This window comes from Bos indicus x Bos taurus, chromosome 16, assembly GCF_003369695.1.
Source record: "Bos indicus x Bos taurus breed Angus x Brahman F1 hybrid chromosome 16, Bos_hybrid_MaternalHap_v2.0, whole genome shotgun sequence".
NCBI classification, from domain to species: Eukaryota; Metazoa; Chordata; class Mammalia; order Artiodactyla; family Bovidae; genus Bos; species Bos indicus x Bos taurus.
Genome location: NC_040091.1, coordinates 64,281,034 through 64,296,320, shown reverse-complemented (window position 1 = coordinate 64,296,320; position 15,287 = coordinate 64,281,034). Strand labels below are relative to the sequence as shown.

General features: G+C 39.8%; 1 protein-coding gene across 1 annotated transcript in view; it reads left to right on the top strand.

Moving 5' to 3' along the window:
• COLGALT2 (collagen beta(1-O)galactosyltransferase 2) overlaps positions 1–15,287 on the top strand; it is a 121,303-nt gene that overhangs the window by 69,410 nt on the left and 36,606 nt on the right. Inside the window, exons 2-5 of the mRNA XM_027565555.1 lie at positions 3,720–3,830; positions 6,729–6,846; positions 8,774–8,908; positions 13,771–13,975. Of these exons, the coding sequence (XP_027421356.1) occupies positions 3,720–3,830; positions 6,729–6,846; positions 8,774–8,908; positions 13,771–13,975 (569 nt within the window). The remainder of the gene's footprint in view (positions 1–3,719; positions 3,831–6,728; positions 6,847–8,773; positions 8,909–13,770; positions 13,976–15,287) is intronic.

Genomic DNA, 15,287 nt, shown 5'->3' with positions numbered 1-15,287 from the left:
CACTGCAGTCAAGATTTTTGGGGTTGGTTTTGTTTTAACTTACTCTTACCCATAATACTTTGCGTGAAGAAGGATATGCATTAGAGCAGGTTCTCAGTTTCAGGACTTGCTCTACACGTGCTCCATACCGTGAGATGAGTGGGTTGACAATCCTGGTGCCCTTCCGGGCTATGATGCCGGACGTCGTGCTGGGCTTTGGTGGCTGTGGCTGTGTGTGACTGTGGATGTGGTTTTTGCTGATACGCTGTACTTCTCGGCACAGCTGCAAGCTGGATGGGGTCCGTGTCTCCCTCCCACGTTGCTTCCTGGCCCCTTTTCCCACCTGCTTGTATTCCCCCACCTCTGTCCTAACATGCTCACCTAGGGTCCCCCAACACTATCAGCTACACACATCACCTCTCTTCCCTCCAGAAAATAGAATGTCCAGGTGAGTCTGTGGGTCCCTCCCTCCTACATCTTGTTTCAAAGAAAGGAGCTGATTCTAATCTGATTTCCAAAAAAGACTTGAAAGTAGATTGAATCGGCCATTGGCATCACCTCCTGATCCCCTATTTTTTGAATAATGTTTTAAATAAGGACAGTTTTCATTCAAATATCCATTTTATGAAATAAGATTTTCAAATATTAGTCATATCCCTCTTTCCTTCATTTTCCTATACCTTGTGACATGAGCTACATATCATCATGTTACTTGGTGTTTTACAGAAATTCATTCCCTGTGTAACATGGCCTTTCACTCGGCTTTGCTTAACAGTGTGTTTTTTCTCTTGAACATTATTTCTCTTAAAGATTTCTCGTCCTCTCTTAGAGATTTCACTTGTTACTTTTGGAGGAGCCGTGACCCCCAAAAGCTCAAGTAAGAAGAATAAAAACCATTATAGATTGGGTTTAACAAAATTCTATGTACTGAATTGCTATAAATGGAAGAAGTGACCACTGTTCACATCTCTTCATTTGCTCTTGTCAAGGCCATGCTCCCAGGGAACCACCACTGCTGATAATGCCAACAGCTTTCCCTCCCCAGTAGGAACTGCTGAATTGCCAATAAAGTATAAATTGCCAATAAAGTATAAGTGAGAGTATATTTTTACTCACTTAAGTGTCTCAGATACCTCTATTTTCCCATGACTGTTTCTTTCCCATTGTTCCTCCATTTCTTCCTTCCTTCCTCCCTTCCATCCTGTTTTAATTTTATTCAGTGTGGTTTTAAAAAATCAGGATTAGTGTTGAATTTTCACTAATGCTTTAGGATTTTTGCAGCATATTCATTGAAAGATAACTGTTCTGTAGTTGTGTCTTTATCAGGTTTAGTTATCACTGTCGCACTTGCATTATTAAAAGGACTTGGAACAAGCCACGTAACTATGGAGGTAGCTAATGTTAAGATGGGCTTTCCAGATGGCTCAGTGGTAAAGAATCCGCCTGCCAATGCAGGAGACAAAGGAGATGCGGGTTCAATTCCTGAGTTGGGAAGACCCCCAGGAAGAAATGGCAACCCACTCCAGTATTCTTGCCTGGGAATCCTATGGACAGAGGAGCCTGGCAAGCTGCAGTCCATGGGTCGCAGAGTTGAACATGGCTGAGTGTGCACACACGCACACATACTCTTAAGATATCTGGTAGAATTTCCCTATGAAACCACCTGGGTCTAGTGTTTTTTTTTGTTTCTTTATTTCTTCCAAGAAAACTGTTCTGTTTAAGTTTTATGTTTCAACTGGAATCAATTTTGCTAACATGCATCTTGCTAGGACATCTTCTATTATATCTAGTTTTCAAATTTATTTTGTATTGAATTATATGAATTAATTGCATATGATTTTTAAAAAAATTCTTTCATGTCAGTCATATTCCCTTCATCTTTGTCTTTTCTTATTTTTAATTTTTGTGTTGTCTGGGTTATATTAACTAGTGATTGTCTTTTGTTGATTTTTTTACTTAAAAAAAGTAACATTTCTTTTGTTTATTAATTCTGCTTTTTCTCTGTTTTCTACCTCATGACTTTCTACTTTCATCTTTATGCCTGTTTGTTTTGTTGCTCTTTCTCTAGCTTTTGGAGTAGGAGTTTAACTCAGTAATTTTTATTGATTTAAGGATAAAAAACTGAATTTTCTCTGACCACTGCTTTAATTGTATCCCTCAGTTCTGATCTCTAGTGTTTTTATTATTTATCTTTAGAAGTTCTAAAGTTGATTTGTGTTTCTTCTTTCACTTAATAGTTGTTTAATAGAGAGTTTTTGATGGAATTTTGGAGGTTTTATTACTAATTTTTTATTTTATGATGTGATCAGAGAATGCGATAAATATTATTCCAATTTTGTAAAGCTTTCTTCATCATGTAATTGTTGGTCAATTTTTGTGAATGTTTCATGTGCACTTGAGAAAAAAGTGGAATCTCTATTGTTGTGTTCCATAGCGTGCTGCGATTCATGGGGTCGCAGAGTCGGACACGACTGAGCGACTGATCTGATCTGATCTGATAGATTCTTTACATATTTACTTTCTCCACTTCGTACTTTCTTTAACTGAAAGTAGTATATTAACACCTCTTATTATTGGTGCTTGCTTTACCTTTCTGTACTTTCTGCTGTATAGGGGTTGGCAAACCACAGCCTGTTGCCTACTTTCATAAACAAATCTTTACTGGAGCACAATAATGCTCATTCATTCATGTGTTATGAATGACTGCTTCACTGCTACAGTGACAGTTAAGTAGTTACAACAGACAGTATATAGCCTACAAGCCTAAAATAGTCACTGTCTGGCTTTTAAAGAAAAGTTTGCCAACCCCTGTACTATATATAGGTATGTGGATATGCACATTTATTATATCATTGTGAATGACATTATTTAGCATTATTATTATAATTACAATTTTGCCTTGTTATGTTTAATAATTTTGGCCTGAATTCTGCCTTATTTGATGTCAAGATTACACCCCATGCTTTCCTTCTTTCTTTTCCAGTTGACTGGCATATCTGTTCATTTTGGGGTGTTCTGAATAACTTTGTCTTAGATACATTATAGTATACACAGCATGTGTTTGCTTTGTGACACTGTTTGAAAACATTTATGTTTTAATAAATGACTTAAACTCCTTTTTCAGTGAATCAGTTTGTTAAACTTTCAAGATAGAGCAGAAACAAGTTTACATACATTGTAGACTTCTGAAGGTATTCTATCTTGTGAAAGCCATGGTGGAGTTATCCAAAATAAATAAGTGGAGATACCTTGGGCTTTGAATTTTATACTGAAAACTGTCATTGTGATTTTCCCCTCTGTTGCGTGTGTGTGACTAAAGCAGCACTGGTTAAACATTCTGTGGGACTTGAAAATGCAACTGAATTATTGCTTAAATTGAGAGTTGCTCTTATGAAGTTAAAAGGTAGATACCTAAAAATCGGACACCTAAAAATTAAAACAAATGGAAAACTTTCCAAGAGTATTAGTTAACTAACCCATTCATTTTACACATATACTGTTTTTTAGATCGCTTTTACTATTGGCCAAGTCCTGCTTAGGGATCTAATGACACAGAGATGGTTGAAAGCCATCTCTCTCGCTTCAGAAATTGTCTAGATTGGAACACGAGGGAGTCATTTTCATATGCACAGTGTCTAGAACTGGCTGTTCTCCTTTCGTTTATCTGGAGCCCTTTGGCTTCCTTCCTCGGTCTTTGGATGACATAATAACGGAACTGTGTGGTGCTTTTTCTCATGCAGGGCGGCCACTGACCACAATGTGGATAATACAACAGAAATACTCAGGGAGTGGCTGAAAAATGTACAGAAAGCCTATCACTATGTGGAGTGGAGGCCTATGGACGAACCTGAGTGAGTAGCAGAGAACATTCTGTCAACTCGTTGTCTACCCTTCCCCCGCCGTAATCAGTTTTCCAGTCACTTAGGTTTCTAATCTTAGAGGCACATGTGATTTTTCATTGTCTTTTGTCTCTGTAACTGATAGTAAGTTGCAAAGACCTGCTATTTCTTTCTTTGACAGATCTTTGTATTTCTTTTCCTCTTTGCTCATGCAGCTACCAGCCAAGTTCAGACTCTCATTAGTTCTCAAGTAAATTAACACAGTAGTGTATGTTTTAAAATATTGATATTACTTATTCATACTTTGAGTATTAACCTTTTATACTTGAGGGATCATAGTGAAAAGTTTGTATTCTTCTTATATATACCTTGCTTTTTAACCCATCATAACTTGGTAATTGTACCATAAGTTAAGTTGCCTGCTCAGTGTGTCCGACTCTTTGCGACCCCGTGGACTGTATTCCTACCAGGCTCGTCTGTCCATGGGATTCTCCAGGCAAGAATACTGGAGTGGGTTGCCATTTCCTTCTTCAGGGGATCTTCCCAACCCAAGGATCGAACCCAGGTCTCCCACATTGCAGGCAGATGCTTTAACCTCTGAGCCATAGCAAGAGTTAAAGAGTGTCTCATTATTTTTGTGACTGCAGAGTATCCACTGATGGGTGAACCATAATTATTTAACCATCCTCCTACTGATTGACATTTACATTATTTACAGTCTTTACCCTAGCAATTTTTTTTTTTTTTTTGGCTGTGCTGCACAGCATGCAGGATTCTAGTTCCGGGACCAGGGATTGAACCTGCGCCCCTGCATTGGCAGTGCAGAGTCTTAATCATTGAATCACAGGGAAGACCCTACTGCAGCGACTTCTTAGTTGCTTTATCTTCAAAATGATACTATATACCACACTGTCAAATCAATCTACCTAAAATATTAACGATGGCCTTTCATTTCTTTGTTGAAAAAACTTCAGTGACTCTCTACTGCCTACAGAATGAAGTTCAAATACCTGATTTGAAATATTTAATAAATATTTTAAAAATATCCATATCTTTATACCAATATTTCCTAAAAGAAAACTGCCTTATCCAGATGTTCCTTTTATTTTCAACCCCGGGCTTTCCTTCCCTTCTTTGTGATAACCTTTATCCCAAATTCTACCTGCTACCAAAAGCTGTGGCTGATCATTCCAATTACAAATGTCTACCTTCTCTCAACACTTGTATTGCTTATTTCCTGTATCATCTTGTTTGGCACAACAATAAACTTAATGAACATTGACTATCTAATTCATGCATTTTTTTCTAAGTTATTTTATTTTTTATACAGGGGCTAAAATGTACAAATACTTTATGTTTCACTCAGTGCTATGTTCCTGTAAGCACTAAATTTATGCTTGTTGAATAAACAAATGAGTGAATGAGAATATGAATAAATATATTTCAAACTTAATACTCTAAATGTTCCCCAGGCTACTATAGTTCTAGATTAAGGAACTGTAGAAGTGGGATGAATTGAGCTGCTGAAATTTTTCCCAGGAAAAGTCATTTATTGGAAATTGAATATGTATTATAGAAATAATAAATGCTGTTCCAGAACAAAATTTGTTCTTCTAGTCTCTCACTGTATAATATTTTTTATTACATGTACATATATATATATATCTACATCTAGGTCTCAATCTCAGCATATGGTCTGTAGATGGAGCAAACCTTAACAATCAAATGTGGACACTGTAAAAGATTCTGAACACTTTTTTGGAGTTACTTATAATGGAATTTGGCCCAGTTAGAGTGGCCCAGAAAAACTCTATGTACCTCTCCCAAATCCTGGTAATTTTCTCCATAGCCAGATTTTGACTAAATATATTGTATGCCAAGGTCAGTGTGAGAAATATCAAAGAAGGTATTTTTAGGGGCAACATATTCAGAAAAAAAAAAAAGACAGGAATTCCACTGAGTTTTGTATAAATGATTGGGGAAAACATTTCAGAAACTTCCTGTGTAATAAACAGTTTTATTCATCTTGTTTGTATGGTTATGGTCTCATTTTTGTGGTTTCTCTTTTACTGAGGCAGATGTCCTGCCAGTGTGCAGCTACAAGAACTTGAAGTGGTGGCCAGTTTGGGGCCCCTGTGACTTTATCAATGTCCGTACCAGGTGGGAGCTTTCAGAAAGGTTCTCAAGGGTGAGCCAACCCGGCTGCCTCCATGGCCGTGGATGAGTCCTGGCAGCCTTGTGGGTGTTGAGAGACATTCCAGCATTATGTATTTGCTCCGTGATCTCACTCCGTCTGGGGGAGATCAACATATTGGACTCTGTAGAGTCCTTTACTGACACTTGACCACAGAAAATAAACCTTTGTTTTTCCCAGGAAGCTCCTAATTTGATGCTGTAACATTTTCAAATGTATCTGATGGCTGAATGTATGAGACAGTGTCTAGGAACATGAGCTTTGGGGTTATTCCTAGATTCAAATTCTGGCTATACCCCTTATTAATGGCATAATGTTAAGCAAATGACTTAACCACTCTGACCAATTTCCTCGGCTGTAAAGAGGGGAGAGTGGTAGCACTTCATCATAAAAATAGTGAATTCTAATGAGAACTGAAATATTGGGCCAGCCAAAGAGTTCATTCAGGTCTTTCCATAAGATGTACAGAAAAACCCAAACAAACTTTTCGCCAGCCTAGTGTTTTGTATAAAGATTCCTGTGTATGGGAAGCAGAAAATTACTTAATCTCTCCTTGCTCCAATTTCTTATATGTAATAAGGGGATAATGATAACCATAATAGTATCAACTTCCTAGGACTACTACTGGAAGATAAAATGGATTAGTATGTAGTGCCTGCAATATATACGCATTCAATAATTATTAGCCATCATCATAATTATTATTATTATTATAGGTCTTACCCTGATGAAATTGGACCAAAGCACTGGCCTGCCTCCCGTTTTGCCCACGTGATGAAACTACGGCAGGCAGCCCTTCGAACTGCGAGGGAAAAATGGTCAGACTACATTCTGGTAAAACAGATGTTTAATTTCTTGACAACTATTATCTAGAATGTGTCCAGAGCAATTGTTGATAATCTAGGACCGTGGGAGCAATCAAAATGACCACTTTTAGGCCTCTCCTCCTCAGTGTTCTAATAAAGGCACAAGAAAAAATCTGAAGAACTTAATATCGTGAGACCTGGATTTCATCTCAGACCCATTCCTCATATGCATTTTTAGTGAGTAAGCAAATACTCCTGAATTGTTCTAGGTCTTTATTGTAGTAAACATGAAAAACCCTAAATCTTTTTAGTTCAGAGGGAATGCTGTGGGTAAAGCAACAGTAAAGGTCTTAACTTCTCGGGACTTCCCTGGTGGTCCAGGGGCTAAAACTAAGCTCTCAATGCAGGAGTCCCAGGTTTGATCGCTGCAGCATGAGGGTCAGCTAGATCTCACTAAAGAGCCTGCGTGGCTGCATGCCGCAACAAAGATCAAAGATCCACACGCCACAGCTAAGACCCGGCACAGCCAAATAAATACATAAAAAAAAAAATTTTTTTTTTTTTAAAGAAAAACTCTTTAGAAGAGTTTCGGGGACATGAGAAATTAATTACTTTTAAATAGTCAAATTAACAGCCCTGAAATGCTGTTCCTTTTGGCTCCTGAATGTCTGAGGACCGGCGCCTCTTGCTTGGTTTCCTAGTTGCTCCCAATTATGCTGGACCCTCCTGGTGAATTTCTCTCCATAAAGAGGCCCCATTACTTTCCTTAGAACTTGCAGAGTGGTCCAGAACATGCTGGCCTTGACGATTAGGAATCCATGTTCTGTCCCATCCTTGTCCTCCAGGAACCTGGGTCTCGGTTGGAAAGGACAGGTCCCTGAGCAGTAAGGAGCCGCAGTCCCTGTTCTCATTTGAAAACGGACAGTCTTCTTTCTCCACAAGTTTATGGCAACCAAGTTCTTCCTCTGTGTGCACCCCCACAAATCCATTTAATTCTTTTGGCAAACCTTTTTCAGTACACACTAGAAATACCACCAACGAAACAAAGCCAGTGATGTTTCATAAAACTAATGGACGTCTGCTCTCTGACTCCTAAAGGGAACACTTTTGACCATCCTCAGCCTTGCAATCACAACAGAAATCAGCCCAATAGTTTATCACACACCCATTTTCAATACAAATAATTTCATAGAAGAGTCCAGTTGTGCTGATATTTAACATTGCATAGCTGTCTAAATGTCTTTGAAGTGTACAAGTGCTGAGCCACAAAATTTTGAGTAAAGAGACCGACTATCAAAAGAATGAAAGCTTCTGAGGTTTTACTTTCTGTATGTGTGGGAAGTATACATAACATAAACTCTACCATCTTAAATTTTTAAGTGCACAGCTCAGTGTGATTATTTTATATAATAGAAACTGCTATGCTGTCCCTGTAAATGAATGTGTTAACACAGATTTCTGATGAGAATGGGAAATAGCTTCACTAGTAAGTAATATACTTTAAACAAAAAAATCTAATTGTAGCATTAAGAGAGCATTGATGGATTCATTTGGGGCCAGTTTGACATTACTATAGACAACCTAAATAGGTCTGTTCATTTGTACTTAGAATAAGCATGCAATAAATGCAAATGAATCTTTTAAGGGCTTGAGACCCATTCATATTTTATACTTACCAAGGTGTAGCTTGAGTTCCAGTCTAGTATTTGCCCAGCGATAACACCAATTCATTGCTTGGTGCCTTATGCAGAGCTAAACATGTGGAAGTTAGACTGGATGCATTTTGCGTAAATGAAAGCTATCCAGCCCTAAGGGGTTTCCATAAGTAAAACATGGACAGCTGGTTCTGTATGTCATGGGCAAGTTTCCATGATCCTTTGTCAAGTATTAGGTTACTCTTATACCCATTACTGAAAAGTACCTTTTCATCTGATGTTGTCCTTTTCTTTTCCTAGTTCATAGATGTTGACAACTTCCTGACTAATCCACAGACCCTCAATCTACTGATGGCAGAAAACAAAACCATTGTGGCCCCCATGCTGGAGTCTCGGGGCTTGTACTCTAATTTCTGGTGCGGAATCACACCTCAGGCAAGTGTGTTGGTTAACAAATTAAGGTTATGAATTTTAACAAGGCAGCCACCTGTCAGCAGTAGCCCCGTGAATCTTTTCTGATTTTCTCCCTTGAAACACGCATGTCATTGTGTTACTAGAGCAAGGGTTTTCAGGAAAGGAGGTAAATCCATGTCCAATACCAGAACCCAAAGAGCTCTTCTGTATTAATGAATTGTGAGGACATTATTCTAATGAGTTTAGGATTAGAAGCTTTAAATTAACCAATAAAGCTTACTGGGATTTGTACTTTTCTTCTCCCTGATTCAGAGATTTTCAAAAAATTAAATATTTTTGGTCATTAAAACTCACATGTGAACACTGTAAAAAACTGGAAATAGAAAAAAAGTTTTTTAAAAAACATCATGTTAATTGCTCCCATTCTAACATCATAGATAACAGATTACATGTTTTAACTATATCATCAAGTGGCTATTATGCAATTTACTTAGCCTTTCTTTTAGTTTAAGAACATTTATTTACAACTTTTAACTATTATAATAACCATCATGATTAACATAAAATTTTTCATATTTAGTATTATTTCCTTGGGACAGCTTCTAAGAAGTGAAATTAGTGAGTTAAAGAGTATTAAACATTTTAATGACCCTTGATATGTTGCCAAATTTATTTCCAAAGAAATCGAATAATTGGAACTACTGTGGTAGATGTTTTTACAAAATTTAAGTTATTTCCATCATCTCTCTTTTCCATTGTAAAAATCTTCAAAGTCTAGAGAGGTGTTGCAGTGAATGTTTATGGCTGGTTGTATTTCTGATTCTTTAGTTAATAAATTAAGAGAGATAAACTGATCAATGTAATATATAGCAATGTAGGCTAAAGATGCTCTAAGGGAAAAAGTGTATGTTAGATGTGTTCTCATGCTCAAAGAGCTAAATTTTCAGTCCCTGTTTTATATTTGGTTTGGTTTTGGATGAAGAAAGAGGCCAGTGGTGTGCTGGTAAATACTTGGTGGTGGCTGTCTGTGGGGAAAACCCCTGATTGGCAGCATTTGCTGGTTTTCACGGTGTCAGTACTCCCACCTTGCAAATGTTGTTTAAGCTGAGGGGAAGGTTAAGTCAACTGAAGTGCGGTCACTTGATATAATTACTAAGCGCATGCAAAGCTTGCTGTTCGTGGTTTACTTAGAATGGTGGGTGTTAGCATGATTTTTGTTCTTACAGATTTTAAACTATCAACATAAAAACTGGCTTGCAAACTCCCTGAAAATTTAAATCCATGGCTCTTGCACACAACTGGAGTGGGCATTGCTCTTTTGTTAACAAATATTTCCCGCAGTTCCAAGGGATTTTGAATGTATGGTATCCACATCTCTTTTAGGGACGCATTAAGTTCATATTTATAAAAGCCAATCAGTTCCTTGAGGAGAAGATATTATATTAAATTTAAGTTCATACAGTCTCAGTTAATAATGTGCAGCACTTAACATGGCAGCATCACTCTAGGGTGTTTTGAATGAGTCAGGCACTGCTACCAGCATCGAGAGTGGATTATCCTCACAACTGTGGCCTTCCGGTTTCTGTTGTCTTACTTGCTTTAATATTAAAAGCTCACTTACTTTGCACGGTAAAAGTAAAATCTAAGCAATTTGGGGGCAATTCTTATTTATGTCTGTTTCTGGCTTTCTGTCATCCTCAGTCAGGCTTCTGCGAGGGCAGGAACAGAAACAGCCAGTGACTTCATAAGCTTAAGTCAAGCCTTGATGTCCAGTGCCTTTAAACACATTCAAAACATGACCTCGGTTATGTCTGGCCACTAAGTAGGAATGATTACCAACAATATTCAGTTTATGTGGAAAAAGAGACGCATCTGTTGCCTCCACCTCTCTGCAGGAAGCATATGAGGTCTCTTTCTCTCCTTCTTTCTCTGCTTCCTTCCTCCCTGTCCCCGGGGTATTCTGTGATTCATCCTCATGAATTTTCCAAGCTCCTCAGTCTGAGAATATTGTTCCTAAGTAGTCTAGAACTTTGCATTTGGTGTGTGTTCCTAGGCAGTTCCTCTAAAGAACCAGTTTTCCCTTTATCCCTTGGAAAAATTCTTCTATCCCTTGGAAGAATACTAGTAAGCTGAAAGATGTAAAGTAATCTTTGTTAAAGGCTAATAAAAAATCGCGGGAATAATAATCCTTCATCTAATGCATTACAGTTTCCAAGGTATCTTCATAGACTGGATCACATGTGATCCCTTCTACAACCCTGGGAGATCAACAGACCAGTTTTTACCCCATCTTTTCAGGAGGAGAAACTTAGGCTCGAAGAGGTGAAGCATGGAGTAAGATCAATCAGCTAGATGATGATGAATCACATATCTTCTGAGGCTTCTTTTGTGATCCCCTTGTACCTTATCACGTGGTCAGTGTGAGCATTAGCTAGACTAGAACACTAGTCTGGAGACTAAAAGAAATGCTGGAGAAGAGGCTGCAGTGCCTACCGTGTGGGTAGTGACACCACTGCAGGAAATGTGACCCTAAAGTAATGTGACTGATTAAGGAATATGCGAGAACTTGTACAACTGCTGGGTATCGTGCCCTTCAGAGTCCTGGCCCTGTGAAGTCTTACACTTGTTCCATGAGCCTGCTGTTGCCTAAAATGTATTTCAAAATGCCTTTCCAAGTTTCCACATGCTTTAAAGTATATTTTGAGACACATCTTCATCCTCTCTGGAATGGATTTGAGCTTTGGCAATAGTCAAGTTACAGACTTGGTGCCACTGGAGTATAAAGCTCCAGTGGATTCTGCACCCATGTGGGCTAAAGCTGGGACTGTCAATTTACTGCTGTGTCTCCAGCATCTCACACAGCTTGGATTGCAGTAGGCATTCAGGAGATGTTTGTTGAATGAACAGTTGAGCTTGGAGGGAAAGCAAGCTGGGTTACTCCAAACCAGTGTGTTCAGAACCACAGAGTAAGGGCATTGGTTGTCCTGTGTACTTGCCCAGACGGAACTTTCAAAGAGGAATCCCCCCTAAAACATGTAGCAGTGGCAGGTCCACCAGAATAGTGAATAAATAATTGCATTGGAAGAAGGCCCCATTAATATGTTTAAGTACTGCACGTTCAGTTAAAAATACAGAGTGAAGTAAGTCAGAAAGGAGGGCTTCCCTGGTGGCTCAGCTGTAAAGAATCTACCTGCAGTGCAGGAGACACTGGTTTGCTCCCTGGGTTGGGAAGATCCCCTGGAGAAGGGAATGGTGACTCGTTCCAGTATTCTTGCCTGGGAGATCTCATGGACAAAGGAGCCTGGTGGGCTGCAGTCCATAGGGTTGCAAAAGAGTTGGACATGACTTCGCAACTAAACAATAAGTCAGAAAGAGGAAAACAAATACCATATATTAACACTCAGTATTGCATATATATGGGATCTGGAAAAATTCTCCTGACGAACCTATTTGCAAGGCTGAAACAGAGACACAGATGTCAAGAACAGACTTGTGGACATGGTGGGAAGGAATGGGGGTGCAAATTGGGAGAGTAGCATTGATACATATACGCTGCTGCTGCTGCTGCTAAGTCACTTCAGTCGTCCGACTCTGTGAGACCGCATAGACGGCAGCCCACCAGGCTCCCCCGTCCCTGGGATTCTCCAGGCAAGAACACTGGAGTGGGTTGCCATTTCCTTCTCCAATGCATGAAAGTGAAAAGTGAAAGTGAAGTCGCTCAGTCGTGTCAGATTCTTAGGGATCCCGTGGACTGCAGCCTCCCAGGCTCCTCCGTCCATGGGATTTTCCAGGCAAGAGGACTGGAGTGGGGTGCCATTGCCTTCTCCACATATATACGCTACCATGTGTAAAACAGATGGCTAGTGGGAAGCTGCTGTATAACACAGGGAGCTCAGCTCTGTGCTCTGTGATGACCCGGAGGGGTGGCCTGGGGGATGGGAGGGAGGCTCAAGAGGGAGGCGATATATGTATACATATAGCTGATTCACCCTGGAGAAGGAAATGGCAACCCACTCCAGTATTCTTGTCTGGAAAACCCCATGGACTAAGGACCTTGGCCAGCTACAGTCCATGGTGTCACAAAGAGTTGGACACTACTGAGTGACTAACACACAACATCTAGCTGATTCATGTTGTTGTACAACAGAAACCAGCACAACATTGTAAAGCAATTATATTCGAATTAAAAATTTTAAAAATCAGCCAATGTAATGTAATTTTAATAACAGCCATTATTTATCGATGCTTTCTTGGTGCTGGGCACTATTCTAAGCATTTTTCAGGTTTTTCCTTACTTGACAGAGAACCCCATGGAGTAGATAGTGCCATCATTCCTATTTCACAATGAGGAAATAGACACAATAAGGCTGAGTGGCCTGACCAACACCTTCATGCAGTAAGCAGCTGAGGCAGGACTTGAACTCAGGCAGCCAAATCCCAGAACATCTGCTTTCCACTGCTCTGCTCAACCACCTCTGACTGCTCACACTTCGTATACATATATTCAATGACGTCATATACATATTCAGTGACGTCATATGTGAAAGCTGTTATGTGAATCTGTTAAATGAAGAGATGTGCTGAAACCAAAACTGTTTCTGATAACAAGACCCTTTTAGGATTTTTTTTAAAAATGTAAGCAGCATTTCTTAAGCTCAGTTGGAAATTCTTAGGCCAAGAAAGAGAGAAGGTGGCTTTGCTCCAGGATTGGCACTGGTGTTCATTAGGAGTCCATCTAGTGGAAGGTTGGGAAAGGGGAAGCCCTCAGATCAGAGAAAATAACCCACCCATCTGCTCTTTCCAGGGCTTCTATAAACGAACCCTGGACTATCTTCAGATTAGAGAATGGAAGAGAAAATAACCCACCCATCTGCTCTTTCCAGGGCTTCTATAAACGAACCCCGGACTATCTTCAGATTAGAGAATGGAAGAGGTTGGGCTGCTTTCCGGTCCCCATGGTTCACTCCACATTCCTAATTGACCTCAGGAAGGAAGCCTCTGACAAGCTGATGTTCTATCCCCCGCACCAGGACTACACCTGGACCTTTGATGACATCATCGTCTTTGCCTTCTCCAGCAGGCAAGCAGGTACTGTTTGTATGCATGTTGTATTGCCACCGTGGAGATGCTGCAAATGACCAGCTCCTTTGTTTTGTGCATTTTATAATAAAACACTCTAAGTAAGGAGATGGGCTTCCTACTGAGGTAGTGTTAGAGGCACTCAGTTATCTGCAGTAACCATACCAGCACCCTCTGGGTTGCTGTCTCTATGAGCACCAATGACCAGAAGCCAGAGCTGGCCCCTACCCAAGAATCCAGTCTCTCTTTTTAAAAAAATGTGGTGACCATGGCCAGAGGCAAGTGATTGGCTCTTGATGGTGCTATTGCATTCTCTGCTCATTAAAGAAGTCCTTTTATTAATTAGAAAACTGTGACAGAGGTCCAGAACCACACTGGAAAGGCCCAGACTTCAAAAATGGTGGTTTATTTCTTTTCAAATAAGTGAGCTAGTACAGTGACTGTGTTCCACAAAGTTTTCAGAGACCCAGGCTCCTTCTCTATTGTTTCTCCACTCTCTGTGAAGTATTAACCCCTTAATAATATGATCCGAGATGCCTCATCATTATGGATGTAATATTTCAGTCATCAGGTGAAAACCAGAGAGGGGAGGGCACTCTCCTGTCCTTAGAGGGTACCATCTAGGAGTTGAACACATCACTACCTTGCATAGCCCAGTAGCCAGATTTAGTCATAAGACAACTCCTAGCTGTAAGGGAGGCTCAGAATATTGTCTTTATTCTGTGCAATCTAGAGCCCCAGTTCTCTCTCTATAAGAAGGAGAAGACAGATTTTGGGAGGCAGCTAGCTGTCTCTGCCACAGTCCTCATGGAAGGAAAAACAAAGCCAGACTTAACTGTTTCATAAACCCTTGTAGACTTTTGAGGAAGACAAGTCAGTAGGAAAATAAGTTATTACCCTGTGTCACTTGCACAAGCAATCAGAGAGGATATAGTTCACTAAAGCAGGTCAGCACAAAGATACATGATATCCCGAAAGCAAAGCTTTCTGAGGATCATTCAGATCTTCCTGACAGAGGGCAGCTCCCATTATCAATGAGCCAGAAATGTGTCACTTAACCACTTGCAACTGTGAGTTTAGAAACCAGAAGAATGGTGTATAAATTCATGTGGCCATACAGTCAAGGTGGATGGGATCATCTACAGACCGCAGGTGACTGAGGCAGGTTGCTGGCAGGTGAGAATATTAATATAGATTCAAGTTACAGCTCACATCAGGCCATCCTAGACGCCATAGGTGTCCACTCATCAGTTGTAAATTTGGTAGAAATGAGAATATTTGGTGGAAATGTGGAATGCTGGCTTTTTTCCCCTTGCCTGCT